This window comes from Lactuca saligna, chromosome 2 (assembly GCF_052625555.1).
Source record: "Lactuca saligna cultivar CGN05327 chromosome 2, ASM5262555v1, whole genome shotgun sequence".
Lineage (NCBI taxonomy): Eukaryota > Viridiplantae > Streptophyta > Magnoliopsida > Asterales > Asteraceae > Lactuca > Lactuca saligna.
This window is the reverse complement of record NC_136418.1, coordinates 144,701,701-144,718,352: the sequence shown is the minus strand read 5'-3', so window position 1 is coordinate 144,718,352 and position 16,652 is coordinate 144,701,701. Positions and strand designations below refer to the sequence as shown.

Sequence of the window (16,652 nt, the reverse complement as noted above, 5' to 3'; positions counted from 1 at the left end):
ACAAAAATAAGAAAAACAGATAAGAAACTAATTGAAGTCCTGGAGATGATGAACTAAAGAAAGAGGTAGCCATGGTTAAGCAAAAAACTTAACACAGAGTCTATGTGTCAATGGCACCTGAATGTGTTTTAATAGATACGATGAAGGATGCTTATTATATACGGAGTAATATGGATGCCAATGTATATCCCTACAAACCTTGATCTACAAGTTTCACCTAATGCCTTAATTTTATATAAAGATTCATAGGTTCGTGAAGATAGAGTGTGAATTAACTAAGCAATGAACAACTAAGCGCTTAATTAAAGTCAACATAGGAGGTAATTTATGTTAATGAATAATATCGATGATTATACAGAAAAGATTACGATAATGCGATCATGTCTTTTTCTTGATTAATTTTCAAAGTTGAAGACTCTTTTTCCTAGGTTTTTCTGGGATTGTGACCAATTCACCCATGCTGTCATGTAAAAGAGTATAAGGTTACCTGCAATTAATAAATCTAATTCTGCTCCTATCAAGAGCTCCATCAAATGCATGATGATGTTAGACCTCGTACCTTCTTCTAGATCTTCATTGACCTGAAACAGGCCGCATTATTCCAGCCTTCTTATTCATCTCCCATGATAAACAAGTAACATGAGTTGGAGGAGATAAATAATTACTTTAAACAGAGATAAAATATGCAAATAAGTTTTATATATTAGTTGTTTTCCCTATGTGTTTAATTTTCAGTCTGAAAGATGAAGTAATACATATTTAGTTTAGATGAAATATATAGAAACGAAAATCCTCAACTTGAAACAATATGGATACTTGAAGAAGTTAAGAATGGATCTTCAGAAGTGCTTGCTTGGTATCCAATACTCCACCCCACACCTGTTCAAGAACCAACCTTAGTGGTTGTCGTTTTTGCAGGTGATCTATTGTTTACTTTGAAGGAGACCTTCTTCTCCAGATTCCATGGTGTGAACCTCATTCCCAACACCCTTCATTTGTTGTGCTCTCTTATATTTTGACAACAAAATTAACGAGTGTGTTAATGAGGGATTGATTCAATGTTGGTCCAACTAGACGATAGTTCATCCCCCAATTCCAAACCCCAAAAGCCCAAATCATCATCACTACTAAAAACCATTCTTCTAAATCAATTGCCTCCATCTAAATCTAAATCGCTCCATTTACCCACTTGGTTTTCAAAAACCTCTAAAAAGATCGTCATAATACAAAATCATCACAATTGTCATCCTGATCTAGCTGTTGAAAACTTTAAAAATCCCCCTGATTGGAATCTTAAAGGTACCATCTTCTTTTCCCTATTTGTATTGTTGCAATTGTGTTCACTAGTGATGGTTGAGAGAGTTGGCACTACTAGAAACTTGAGTTTCAGCTATGGATTTTGCTACGGATTTGTTCTCTAGCAAAATTTAGACTTATAGTTAGGGAATTACGACGGATCTACCATGTTTTTGATATGTTTTTGATAGTTATTTTATTTATTTAACATGTGGAATATTAGTGAGGCTTTACCAAGGGATCAGCTATGGATCTCGCAAGTATTTATCGATGCACCACTATCCCTCGCTAATCAGTCGAAAAATGAAGGGCCTTAGCTAGGGTTCAACGACGGATAAAAAATTGCGCCAGCCGGTACGCATTTAGCGAGAGAACATCGACGGAAACTATATTGTGGGTACACGCGTTTTGTTTTTTCTATCGCCAATCTCTAGCTGAAATTGGCATAACCCAGTTCCATCTTCACGAAATGCATTGAAAATTCTGGTACGCGTTTCCTCTGGACTCTGGACATGAATTTTGAACAGATGATGGCATAGAAGTTCCTTCAATCTATTAACCCACTTCCATCTCATAATCTCTGTTTGAACAGATGACGATGACGGCACTACTCACCCGATTCCGGCAACCTCCGCATTTTTAAGCTGAAAGTATTCTTCCTTAGCTTTCGGATTCAAGTAAATCTCATCCCTATTAGGTTAGTTTTAGTTCAATTGCACAATATACTTTGTTAGGGTTTAATTTCTCATTTTTTCTTTTTCAATCGATGTCCCTCTTATCTCTCAACATTATATACATGAATAACCTTGAAAGTTAGAATTAGAACTTGATTTAGGGCTTGATTCATCATAGTTTGTCATCCAATTTATGAGAATTTAAGGATTCAGGAACACCAGTAGCCAAAACCTTTAGGTTTTCCCCAATTCTCTTTCATATTTAGGAGGTGGTCTCTCTGATAAGTCATATTCCCTTTTGAGGTCTTGAAGTTGATGTGGTCTCTCTGATAAGTGCTATTCCCTTATGAGGTCTTGAAGTTGATGTGGTCTTGAATCATGATGCTGATTTCTACTGCCAGTTGCTGCTTCACTTGGAGCCATGTTAAGGCCAGTGGTACTTGTCACAGGAGCAACAACAGCATATACAGATTTTGAAGCCAACACTCTCATCTTCATGCATCTATCTCTCATCAAACCATGTTTCATCTTATGCCCTTGCATCCACACATTTTCACAGATCCTCTCAAGGGCACAGAATCATAATCTTCTTCTTCTACTTCATAGAAAATTACCAAAATACCCCCCGAAAGACTTACACCATCCATTGAGAGACCAGTAGTATCAACACCTGAATGAAGCCCCATCATATATGGTGTAGGAGCATCAATATAGTCAACTCCACTGAAAAATAGCAACGGAATGTAGACATGCTGATTCACCACACAAACAATCATATTCATATCAGATAACAATCCTATCAAACATCACACTATTTTTAAATACTGTAGCCCCAGTCATATCATGTAATGTTACTTGGTTCAGAAAATTCCTTTAGTGGTGGTTTGGGTTTGTTAAAGCTATAATAAATCCATTTAATTCAAAATTCTATCATAGTTAGCAACGTGCTTCCATTAATTAGCACAGCCTATTTTGTGCTTTGGAAGATCCATCCATTAATTCGGTAGGATTTTCACAGAAAATACGATGTCAGGATTTGCATATATTATTCAAATTCAAACTCAATGTAGGATGATAAGAAAATTTTCGAAAGTAGAATGTAGTAATTAATAGAAAGAAATGAATGTAGGATGCTATGATATATGAAACTACATTGCTATTTCTTGCGTTTATCCCTCCCTATTTTAGTTGATTAGTATGCCTATGATATCTTTTTAAACGCTTGAAAGACCCGCCCAGGTTGATGTATTAATAGTTAATTACTTGTTAACTCAAAGTTAAGTTAAGTTGCTGAAGATAATTGGATTGGACTACAGTCTACAAACTTTTTTTTTATTTTTTGCCCATGTTAAAACTTTATGTGCAGCCTCCCAGAAAAAGTTAGGATAAGTCACACAGACAAGACAAGTTGAGATAGATAAAGCCTGCAAAAAAAGTTTACCTGCCACCGGAAAGGATAAATCAAATGGCATATTGCTTCGGAAGCAAGCGTTAGTAGAGAGTATCTGCATAAAACAAATAATTCACAATCATAAAACTTCTCTTTTACTTGATTAAGGCCTTCATTGTTTCTTTTTTTCAATTGTCTAGATAAATAATGTTGAAAAGATATTCGAGAAAATAAAAGGGAAGAATACATGAGGGCAAATTTGTAAAAAATTACAACTTTCTGGGATAACGAGTTTAGGCTTTAGGATTTGGGATTCCTTTTTAGGGTAAAGAGATTACCCTTGCTAAAATGCATGCACTAAAATAAAATCTTGTGCAAGACAAAGAGCAAGGCTCCTGAGTTTAGGTGTAATCCTTTCCCTGACTTTCTCTATTAAGTGGTTTTTAATTTATGGCATCAAGTGAAGTCAAAAGGATACAGAAACACTGATGACTGATATGTAGAGGTTAATGGATTAAGTCCATTAAGATAAAAAGAAACAGCAGAAAACACCATGGGGACTTAAACATAGTTGCAATAATACATATATATACTCAAACTTTTACATTTCTTTACCCATCATTGTGTAATATCATCTTTTAACTAATACCCTACAAATACGTGATACCTTCTCTCCAACCTTATGGTTCACATAACGTTTTGGAAGGGATTATTAGCATTTGTAGGAAATGGAATGGAAATTTGTGTATATTTGTTGGTTTATAAATCCATTTTTTTTAAATAACGTTGACCATTTTTTTAAGGACACTGACCTTCAACATTTTGAGCTCCGTTTTAGTGATCACCCGATTGTTTATCTTTACTTTTGTGTTTCCATTGCTAGCATTTCCCATGATTGAACCACCAAGTGACAGTTGAGGAGTAATTCTTTGAGGACAAGGCTTTGTTGTTTTCATCTTTTTGTTGAATAAAAATAAAATATACCTTTTTTTCCCTTGCTTCAGCCTTCCTCTGTTTTTGCCTCAGTTTCTTCTTTTGTGAAGCAGACATTTTTGCTAGCTCATCATTTTCTTCAGTTGATTATTTTTTTATAGATGTTATATCAAGTTGGTAGTCACATTGTAACTAAATTCTTTATAATATGAACTATGATTTATATTTGATTAAACATATAATTAAATCCCAATACCCTTAGCAACAATGCCTGCGGTAAAAAAAATTAATAATAATAAAAACCTTCTTTTTTTTTTATCTGTTATCTGCTTCTCCTTTTTACTGTATATCTTTATTGATTTGTGATCCCCTTTCCTAAAATGAAGAATTAAATTGATGTGGGACTAATAAAAAAAACAACCCAGTACATACTAAAAGTGGCATGACTTAGGAAGAGTTAAGTTTTCTTGGTTATGAGTTTGGCTACAGCATTTCTGTTATTGATATTTGTAGCCCCTTATAAATTAAAAACTTTTGCTCCATTATTTTCAGGAGTTGTCACTTTTGTTCCTTGTAACTTCATGGGTAGCCAATTAAAACCCCCTGACCCATGTAAAGCATGGGTCACTCCACTAGTTGAAATTAAAATTAGGTACAAGAAATTAATATATATATATATATATATATATATATATATATATATATATATATATATATATATAATTATTTTTTTTGAAAAGATTGTATAGTATTACGTTAGATAACAAAAGATATGCAAATGACACTTTAGGTCCCTGTAGTTTTAATATTCCGGAATTATATTTTTCGTCCCTGTAGCTTAAAATTTTAGTAATTACACTTTAGGTCCCTGTAGTTTAAAGCAAAAGACACTTTTGGTTCCTATAGTTCTAGTTTTCCAGAATTATCTTTTTGGTCCCTGAAGCTTTTAGTTTGCAGGAATTACAATTCTTGTCCTTGTAGTTTTAATTTTCCAAAATTACATTTTTAGTCGCTACAGTTTTTGGAATATGATTGCATAGTTATAATAAAAATAAGTATTTCATATTGTATAATTGTAGTTTCCAAGGATGCTTTTAGTAATGTGGATATGATTGCATTATCTAATTTCTAAATAGTAGTTATATATTTGGTTGTAGCTAATCATTATGTCAACACGTAGTGATAGAGACTGGATGTACAAAAGGTTAGATCATGGGTATCTTAGCACAACATATCATGCATCCGTCAAAGGTTTGTACTTATTATTTTTATGATTTATCAAAGTAAAACTTGGTGTAAAATGGAAAATATAACTGTATGCGTGATTTACATGTAGGGTTTGTATGTCTGGCCCGAAGCGACTGATGTTCTTGCTCGCAAGGTATGGGAAGACTGTATGAAGAAACGATTTCCTGACATAATGCAAAGAGCACGTGAAGAATCTTTAAAACTTGCCAAAGCTGCAAATGTGAATGCCTCACTAGAAGGTGATTTAAATTTGCTAAAGGACTATCACCCAAATTGGATTAAAAAGGAGTATTGGGAAAAAATGATCAATGAAGTGTGGACCACATCCAAATGGAAACGTTTATCACAATCAGGAAAAAATAACAGAAATAAATTAGAAGATGGCTCTGTTTCCAAACATACAGGGGGTTCTATATCTATTCATCAACATAAGAAAAGAATGGTAAGATGTTTGCATCTCACCTTAGTTTCCACTTAGACTATTGAGTTTTTGTTTTGTTTTTTAATGTATTACTAATGGATTTTGTAGCAAGCAACACTTAAACGCCCTCCTACAGGAGTTGAACTTTATGCAAGGTTGCACACTAAACGGTCTACTCAAGAGTACATTACACCAAAGGTAGCTAAAGTTAAGGTATTTTCAATTCTTTTTTAGGAAACAAAACTTCCTACTACTCGGGTTAATGACTTTGTTAAAGCAACAAATTGACAGAAAACAAATCTTTCGTGAGTAGTAATCAACTTACAAAAGAAAAGAAACATATTATTATCTCTAAATGTTTTATCCTCTGCCTAGTTGTAATTAAGTATTTTGTAAGTAGTAATCAACTTTATAAAATGTTTGAGTATTAATTTAGAGGAGGCTTATGAAGTGGTTCATTCCATTCCTTAATTATGAATTTAATGGAATGGAATGAACCATTGTATTCCTTATTTCATGTTTCTGTTGTTTCATATTTTTTGCTATAATAGGAGGCTTATGAAAGTGCTATGGTGGCTAAGTTTGGTGATGATACTAGTTGCCACCCCCTCTTGGATAATGAAACATGGTGTGATGTTTCCGGAGGAGTCAAGAAAGGAAGAATATATGGATTCGGATCTGTGTCTGATCCAGCGAGCTTTTTGGAAGGAACATCTAGTACAATAACATCCCAAGAGGTACTTTATAAAAATTTCCTATCATATCATTGTACTTACAAAGTTTCCTATCATGGCATTGTACTTATAAAGTTTCCTATCATGGTATTGTACTTACAAAGTTTCCTATCATGGCATTGTACTTACAAAGTTTCCTATCATGGCATTGTACTTTAGGTTGTCTATGAACGTGTACGAAACGAGATTCGTGGGGAAATGGATGCTAAAGCTGCAGAAATGGAAGCTAAACATCAACAAATGCGTGAGGAAATGGATGCGAAAGCTGCAGCAATAGATGTCAAACAACAACAAATTGATGCAAAATATGAAGCAATGGAGAAGATGTATGCAGCCTTGCAAAATATGATGAGAAATTGAAAATTAGAGGTAATATGATGTTAACCATTAGTATTTGATGTTTTTGAATGACTTGTTAACCTTTTGTATTTAATACTTTTGATTGTTTTGAATAATGTTTTATAGGAATGTGAACCGAAGATGATTGGATGGACATGAAATAAAGAGAGCATCTAAAATGTTATTTTGAAATTATGTTTTGTGAAAACTCATTTCCCGATGCATATTTTGGATTTCTTGGTGCTAAAATATTATTTTGAAGTTAAACCTTTGGGAGTTTGATGTTATATGGATAGTTTTGGTTTTGGATGTTTTTTGAATGATACTTTGGTAAACATTGATAGTTTTGGTATTGTAATGTTTGGTTGCATTGTTATTTGATGTTTTTTAGTATAAAAATTTGATAATTGTAGTATTTTTTTCTTTTAAAATCATAATAAAAAAATGATATTACAAGTTCGCGTCGGATTAGTGAGAATAAAAAAGTATTTTAATGCATCAATTTTGCGAGGGATTAGCTATTGAAAAAATATCATGTCTAAAGTTTGCGACGGATCAGCGACGGAACAAAAAAAAATTAATGTATAAATTTTGCAAGGGATTAGCTATGGAAAAAAACCATGTCTAAAGTTTGCGACAGATTAGTGACGAAAAAAAAAGAAATCAATATATGAATTTTGCAAGGGATTTACTACAGAAAAAAACTGATCACTGAAATTTTGCAACAGAAAAGCGACGGAATGACTTTATCAAATTTTGTCGCTAATGCCCTGAGTAAATGTGTTGAGTGACATTTAGCGACGGATATTCTGTCGCTACATTTGTCGCAAGGAAAAACCTCTCCGTTGCTAAAACCCTCGCTGAGAAATTAGCCACCTATTAATTACCTATGGAGTGAGTCCGTCGCTGATCCATCGCAAACAACATTTAACGACGGAATAGCGACGGATACTTCCGTCTCTAAAACCCATGTTTCTAGTAGTGTGAGATTACTATTAACCACAAGAGTAGGTGCATTATACACTTGAGAAAGTAGAGAAAGGTAGCATCGAGGTGATAAACATAATGAGACAGTACATGCATACAAGAAGTAAAATACACATGGAATTCAAGATTTAATTCTCTTTGTATGTTAGTTGTTAACACCCGGGTGGATAAAGTAAGCAAATGAAATAAAGAATAACAGTTCAAGAACGAGGATATAATTTAGGAATGAAATGCAATTCTTCGACAGATCTAGAGCACCGGAAAAGTTGTAAAGAATGAAGTTGTGAAATAGTAATAAGTACACTAAAAGGCAGGATAGGATAACATTCATTTGCTTTATGTCGTCTTCAAGTATAATTTTTTTTGAATGACATTTTTATAAAATAACATTTAATAAATATACTTGAAGAAGACTATTTTTTTTTTTTTTTAATTTTTTTACTTTAAGCATGAATTTCTTGAATATAAGATAAGAAAAAGAGAGAGCCAACACATAGAAATAACTTATAGAAACAATGACCATACCCCTTAGTTACTTCCAAATCATATTACATGATTAACAATGCATCACTACTTATTAAGATGACATTGATAACATATATTGAAATTACAAACTTTTGCCCGACATTCAAGAACCAAACGACCATTAATATCACGATTACATTTAGAACACACATATTTGGGCGTTCTCTTTCTTCGAACATATGTTAATGGATGTTTGTGATAGTAAATGTTTCTGCTGCCCTTGCACAACATGTTTTCATACCAATCGCCCCAACTAATGCACGTGGGGTGAAAAGAATTTTTGCATTTGTGACAATAATACATGGGGAGCTTGGGATGCATTTCCATCTCACATACATCGCAAAAGAAATCTTCGGGATGATCCATGATTGGGGGATACATCAGTGGGATATCATGTCCTTTGCAATACCTATGAGAAATGGAAATCGGTAACCTTATTGCACATTCCATACCTAATATGAAGTTACAAGCCTTACAAGCATAGCTCATGATATTAGAACAAGTGCTGCACGCTTTACAAAGAGGTTCGGGATCAATAACTTGGATAAGAGGATGCTTGTGGGATTTATGTTTGATACTTTTGGGTAGATATGCACAGCTGACACAGAGGTAGAACTCGCAAGTTTGACATTGGTAAAAAAAGTTGTTGCCATCGCTAAAACAACCATTGCATTCATAGATAGACCCTTGTTGCAACGTTAATTCAAGTGAATGAGTCGGATGAAGTTGATGTTCTAATTTGAGGGGTAATTCAGCACAATATTTGTGGAGAGTGAATGGGCATCCATCTGATTTGCAACTGTAGTACGGAAGGGAGAGGAGTCGTACACACCCATGACATACCTCTAATTGATCACTACTACAACCAGACATGTTAGCTTGAAGGATTAATGGATGATGATGACTCCAATGGTTAATCATAGTTTCTCGATCAGCATCATCATCTGATGCTATCATTCCATAATGTAGCAGTTTCAGTGGATCTGTAAATGCATTTGGCATGGGAAATTGCAGCAGATTATCTACCTCTTCATCCGCATTGGAAGTACTTGGACCATCTCTGAAACCAAACCATATATATATATATATATATATATATATATATATATATATATATATATATATATATATATATATATATATATATATATATATATATATTATTCTTAATTAATTTCAAGGAGCAATTTTCACAAACATAGAAAAGGAAATTAAGGAAAAGAAGATTTACCTTGGAGTAGAAGGTGTCCCTGCATTTGCATTTAAGGCACATTTGATGTGGGAAAAATATCTGCAGTTTTCACAATGGTACAACCAATCGTATCTTCGGATGTAAATCTTGCAAAATTCGCAATAGTAAGCGAATTTATAGAATTTTTCTGGAAGAGAATAGACCAGAATAAGTGGGTGATAAGGGTGATGGGGTAGGTGGATGGAAGGGGCTAAGGTAGCACAAGTCTTGTGGATCCAAAAGCCACAACTATCACAAATATAAAACAAGCCCTTATCCTCAGTGTTGCAAGCATCACAAAGGAATGCGGCTGGTTTTAATTGTAGGGTTAAAATGTGTTGTGGATGATGGCCTTCATGTTCAATCTTGAACCCTGTCTCCTTCTTCATAGCATCAGCTTCCGCTATGCGAGCAATCTCAACAACACAACAATCGATGCAAGCATTAAAATAAATGTTGTACTCGGGTTTTTCAAAGCTATAACAAAACCCCTTACATTGGTTTATACTACAACAAACATCACAAAACCAAGATTTGAATGTTGTAGGTCCGAAATCAAATAGTGTTATAGGATACTCATATAAGGAAGGCAGATTGATAGTGAGCGGAAGTTGTGCGCATGCTTTATGCATAAAGTGACGACATGGGATGCAAGCATATGCAAAGTCACTTGATGGTATAGGTTTTTGACATGCATAGCAACCTATTACACCGCCACCATAATTGTCCAAAGCAGCACTTACAATTGTCTCTGAGGTGACAAGCTTTAATGGATGATTTTTATGACTAAAATGATTAATCTCTTCCATATCTTCTCTCTTTTGTGATATCCATACAAGTTGAACATCAATGGTAATTGAAAGATTTGTTACCCTTAACATTAAATTAAAATGTGGCAGATGCATCACTCGAGGAATCAATTTAATTAATAACTTCTTTTAGATTGATTTGCTTCCAAGTAATCTTCTTAAGATGCTGTTTACCAACAACATTCTTTTCTTTTCTTATATACCAAGTTAGCATATGATGCATGTCCTTCAAAACTGTCAATTGGAATTAATTTCTTTCTTCCATACCTGGTTAATATGCATGATGCTTTCCCTGCACATTCAAAATTGACATACGCCTTAGGGTTGCATTTTCGTTGTTTTTTTAATATGATAAATCAATAACATTTCTAACACTTTTTCTTAAATTTAGCAAATGGATCAAGAACTAAGGACCACCTTTTTGTTTGTATCACTCTCTCTTTCACAGCTTTAAGGTAAATAAATTGAAGTAGAATACTAAAACATAGGGCCGGTCCAGACGGTGGGCAACCCGGGCGACCGCCCAGGGCTCACGTCTCCAAGGGGGCCAAAATTTATGGGCTATGTAGTGTATGTTATTAAAAAATTATTACCTAAATGATTTTTAGGGCGTAAAGTTGGTTTAAACTCAAATTAGCTCAACGTAGTGTAATATGGATGCCAATGTATATCCCTACAAACCTTGATCTACAAGTTTCATCTAATGCCTTAATTTTATATAAAGATTCATAGGTTCGTGAAGATAGAGAGTGAATTAACTAAGCAACCAACAACTAAGCGCTTAAAGTCAACATAGGAGATAATTTATGTTATAGAATAAAGTCGATGATTATACAGAAAAGATTAGGATAATGCGATCATGTCTTTTTCTTGATTAATTTTCAAAGTCGAAGACTCTTTTTCCTAGATTTTTCTGGGATTGTGACCAATTCACCCATGCTGTTATGTAAAAGAGTATAAGGTTACCTGCAATTAATAAATCTAATTCTGCTCCTATCAAGAGCTCCATCAAATATATGTATGATGATGTTAGACCTCGCGCGTACCTTCTTCTAGATCTTCATTGACCTGAAACAGGCTGCATTATTCCAGCCTTCTTATTCATCTCCCATGATAAACAAGTAACATGAGTTGGAGGAGATAAATCATTACTTTAAACTGAGATAAAATACGCAAATAAGTTTTATATATTAATTTTAATTTTCAGTCTGAAAGATGAAGTAAAACATATTTAGTTTAGCTGAAATATATAGAAACGAAAATCCTCAACTTGAAAAAATATGGATACTTGAAGAAGTTAAGAATGGATCTTCAGAAGTGCTTGCTTTGGTATCCAATATTCCACCCCACACCTGTTCAAGAACCAACCTTAGTCGTTGTCATTTTTGCAGGTGATCTATTGTTTACTTTGAAGGAGACCTTCTTCTCCAGATTCGGTGGTGTAAATCATCGTCACTACCAAGACAAGAACCATTTTTCTAAATCAATTTCTTCCATCTAGCTAAATCGCTCCATTTACCCACCTAGTTTTCATAAACCTCTAATTAATAGCGTCATATTACAAAATCATTACAATTGTCATCTTGATCTTGCTGTCGAAAACTCAAAAAATCCCCCTGATTGGAATCTTAAAGGTGCCATCTTCTTATCCTTGTTTTTATTGTTGCACACGTGCACTTGTGTTCACTAATGGCGGTAGAGAGAGTTGGGATTACTATAAACTACAAGAAGCAGTGCATTATACACTTGAGAAAGTAGAGAAAGGTAGCAGCATTGAGGAGATAAACATAATGAGAAAGTACTTGCATGCAAGTTGTACAATACACATGGAATTTTGGAATGAAATGTCGTCATTTGAATTGAGAATTGATGAATGCAGTCCTTCCACAGAGAGCATGGGAAAAGTTGTACGTAAAGAATGAAGTTGTGAAATAGGAACAAGTAAACAAAAGGGCAGGGTGGGATAATATTCATTCGCTTTATATCCTCTTCAAATATGAATTTTTTTAAACAACATTTTTTATAAAACAAGTGTACTCAAAGAAGACAATTTTTTTATTTTTATTTTTATTTTTTTTTACTTTAAGCATGAATCCGTTGAAGATAAGATAAGAAAGAGAAAAAGCCAACACATATAAATAACTTATAGAAACAATGACCATACCCCTTAGTTACTTCCAAATCATATTACATGATTAACAATGGATCACTACTTATTAAGATGACATTTATAACATATATTGAAATTACAAACTTTTGCCCGACATTCAAGAACCAAACGACTGTTAATATCACAATTACAATTAGAACACACATACTTGGGGGTTCTTTTTCTTCGAACATATGTTAATGGATGTTTGTGATAGGAAACATTTCTGCTGACCTCGAACACCATGTTTTCATAATAGTCGAACTGACTAATGCATCCAGGGTGAAAAGAATTTTTGCATTTTTGACAATAATACATGGGGAACTTGGGATGCATTTCCGTCTCACATATATCGCAAAAGAAATCTTCAGGATGATCCATGATTGGAGGATACATCAATGGGATTTTATGTCCTTTGCAATACCTATGAGAAATGGAATTCGGTAACCTCGTTGCACATTCCATTCCTAATATGAAGTTACAAGCCTTACAATCATAACTCATCCCATCAGACCATTTGTTGCACGCTTTACAAAGAGGTTCGGGATCAATAACTTGGATAAGAGGATGCTTGTGGGATTTATGTTTGATACTTTTGGGTAGAAATGCACAGCTAAGACAGAGGTAGAACTTGCAAGTTTGGCAGTTGTAAAAAAAATTGTTTCCATAGCTAAGACAACCATGACATGCATAGTACGACCCTTGTCGAAACTCCAAGTAAAGTGAATGAGCTGGATGAAGCTGATGTTCTAATTTGAGGGGTAACTCGGCACAATATTTGTGGAGAGTGAATGAGCATCCATCTGATTTGCAACTGTAGTACGGAAGGGAGAGGGGTCGTACACACCCGCGACATACCTCTAATCGATCACTACTACAGCCAGACATGTTAGCTTGAAGGATTAATGGATGACAATGACTCCAATGGTTAACCATAGTTTTCTGATCATCATCATCATCTGGTGCTATCATTCCAGAATGTAGCAGTTTCAGTGGATCTGTAAACGCATTTGACATGGGAAATTGCAACAGATTATCTACCTCTTCATCCGCAATGGAAGTACTTGGACCATCTCTGAAACCAAACCATATATATATATATATATATATATATATATATATATATATATATATATATATATATATATATATATATATATATATATATATATATATATATATATAGTTCTTAATTAATTTCAAGGAGCAATTTTCACAAACATAGAAAAGGATATTAAGGAAAAGAAGATTTACCCTGGAGTAGAAGGTGTCCCTGCATTTGCATTTAAGGCACATTTGATGTGGGAAAAATATCTACAGTTTTCACAATGGTACAACCAATCGTATCTTCGGATGTAAATCTTGCAAAATTCGCAATAGTAAGCGAATTTATAGAATTTTTCTGGAAGAGAATAGACCAGAATGAGTGGGTGATCAGGGTGATGGGGTAGATGGATGGTAGGGGCTAAGGAAGCACAAGTCTTGTGGATCCAAAACCCACAATTCTCACAAATATAAAACAAGCCTTCATCCTTAGAATTGCAAGCATCACAAAGGAATGCAGCTGGTTTTAACTGTAGGGTTAAAGTGTGTTGTGGATGGCCTTCATGTTTGACCTTCATCCTTGTCTCCTTCTTCATAGCATCAGCTTCCTCTTTGCGAGCAATCTCAACAACGCAACAGTCGATGCAAGCATTAAAGTTAATGTTGTCCTCAGGTTTTCCATAGTTATAACAAAACCCCTTAAATTGGTTTAGACTACAACAAACATCACAAAACCAAGATTTGAATGTTGTAGGTCCGAAATTGAATAGTGTTAGAGGATGCTCATATAATGAAGGCAGATTGATGGTGAGCGGAAGTTGTGCGCATGCCTTATGCATAAAGTGACCACATTGGATGCAACCATATGCAAAACCACGTGATGATATAGGTTTATGACATGCATAGCAACCTATTACACCACCACCACGATTGTCCAAAGCAGCATTTACAATCATCTCTGAGTTTACAAGCTTTAATGTATGGTTTTCATGACTAAAATGATTAATTTCTTCTATATCTTCTCTCTCTTTTGTGATATCCATAGAAGTTGAACATCAATGACAAATGAAAGATTTTTTACCCTTAACTTTAAAGGAATGAGAGAGATGCAACATTAACTTGTGCACACTCCAGGAATCAACTAATTGCTTTGCTTCCAAGTAGTAGTCTTTTTAAGATATTGTTTAATAAGAACATTCTTTTCTTTCCTTATATACCAAATTAACATGATACTTCCCACATTCAAAATTGGAATACTTCTCTTCTTCCAATTAGAACTAATTTATTTCTTATATACCAAGTTAACATCATGCTTCCCTAGTTCCATAGATGTACATTCAAAATTGACATGCATCTTAGCTCCCAGGGTTACATTTCCGTTGTTTCTGTATATGATTATATCGTCGATCGATAACATTTCAGCCATATAACCGATTAAAGTGTACATACATTTCTATAATGGATAAAAAATTGAACTATATAATTTTTATGGAAAGAAGTGAATTATATTGCCTATATTGGTAAAAGAAATTCTAAAGTACGTTGTTATTTCTTGCAATATGCCCTCATTTTTTCTCTTTATATAGAAATTGAAGGTTTATAGGTGATGTCGTTTAAGATTAGTAAAACTTATTCTGTAAATATGATCTTGGGGTCCCCATCTTGACCAGTCACATTAAAAGTGATCAGAATTAGGAATAGGCATTGTCAACTGGTTTGGTAGCGGTAGGCATATAAGGTGATTGCTCAAATATGTCTGAGTCAACATTCTGGAAAAGAAAATTAAATAGACATGTGCTATATATATGAGTCACCAAATGCATATATAGTGAACTTTAAACTTATATAGTAAACATTCACATTAACTGACTTTAAAACATACATCTTAATTTGAAAATAGTCATGGATGAGAATATAAAACTAAAAAGCCTTCTTTGACATCGATCTCCCTCCAAAATCTTGCTTTTCCCCCAAAAAAAAATCTAACTGATCAATGTTTTATGTATATTTTTATGTCCAAAAGAATTATAATTCCATATTTTTGCATAAAACTTTTAAATCGATGATCATACTTATTTCCTGGTGTAACTATTACAAAATATTAGCAATATGTTGCTTAAATCAAACCCAAATATGCAAATTATACCTTTTATCTACCATTAGTTTAATCAGTATCTTCACTTATTTTAGCATTTTTTCTTAAATTTAGTAAATGGATCAAGAATACCTTATTTTAAGGATGGCCTCTCAACTCGGTGCAAAATCTAATATTACAACCAAGTAACGCTTTCCATAACTTCTCATGAATTTAAATAACAAACAATAGCCTTTCCTATAGCTGACTTCGCAATCTACAAATAATTTCTTCATTATTTCTCTTTAAGGAACATATCAATTCTCAACTGAATCGTTAAAACCTATGTTATCATAAGTAACTAAGATTTGTGATAAAACAGGGGTTTCCCTCTGCGAGCTTGAGTTGTGTATCAGTATAACTATCTAGGTAAACTGCTTGACTCTTAAATAAAAAAGAAACAACCTATAAGTATTTTTACCTGGATATGTCATCCTTGAACATTTCGTGGGTATACATATGTAGCATTGCACTAGCTTTGTTGAAAATCTTCAAACTGAAAATTTATTAATTAGACTTGATAAAAACCTTTCATTACTCTTGTCTAAAATGGTTTGAGATTACAATGGTATTATTCCTCTCATGTCTCTTTAAATAACTTGAAAACAAAGCATTACACTTCAATGCGCAACTTTCCGATTATGCAATAATTGACCTAATAAAGAAACAAAACAAGAGCTACTATAATTGGTTAATGTAATGTGTTATTCTTTATAAAATATAATGATTTTTATCGTC

The 16,652-nt window shown here is 33.7% G+C and overlaps 3 protein-coding genes across 3 annotated transcripts; 1 reads left to right on the top strand and 2 right to left on the bottom strand.

Annotated features, from left to right (window-relative positions):
* Positions 1 to 5,698: 5,698 nt before the first annotated feature.
* LOC145029182 (uncharacterized) lies at positions 5,699 to 7,278 on the top strand. The gene is made up of 5 exons (XM_078977784.1): positions 5,699 to 5,983; positions 6,071 to 6,175; positions 6,514 to 6,699; positions 6,856 to 7,065; positions 7,162 to 7,278. Exons 1-4 carry the CDS (start codon positions 5,714 to 5,716, stop codon positions 7,054 to 7,056), a joined length of 762 nt encoding a protein of 253 aa, XP_078833910.1. The 5' UTR covers positions 5,699 to 5,713; the 3' UTR covers positions 7,057 to 7,065; positions 7,162 to 7,278.
* A 1,297-nt stretch (positions 7,279 to 8,575) lies between these two features.
* LOC145031941 (uncharacterized) lies at positions 8,576 to 10,693 on the bottom strand. Its single transcript, XM_078980595.1, has 2 exons — positions 9,779 to 10,693; positions 8,576 to 9,607 (listed from the first exon to the last, which is right to left on the bottom strand). The coding sequence occupies exons 1-2, from the start codon at positions 10,681 to 10,683 to the stop codon at positions 8,593 to 8,595; spliced, it is 1,920 nt and encodes a 639-aa protein (XP_078836721.1). The 5' UTR covers positions 10,684 to 10,693; the 3' UTR covers positions 8,576 to 8,592.
* Positions 10,694 to 12,757: 2,064 nt separating this feature from the next.
* On the bottom strand, positions 12,758 to 14,825 carry LOC145029181 (uncharacterized). Its single transcript, XM_078977782.1, has 2 exons — positions 13,991 to 14,825; positions 12,758 to 13,811 (listed from the first exon to the last, which is right to left on the bottom strand). Exons 1-2 carry the CDS (start codon positions 14,821 to 14,823, stop codon positions 12,797 to 12,799), a joined length of 1,848 nt encoding a protein of 615 aa, XP_078833908.1. The 5' UTR covers positions 14,824 to 14,825; the 3' UTR covers positions 12,758 to 12,796.
* Between the last annotated feature and the right edge of the window lie 1,827 nt (positions 14,826 to 16,652).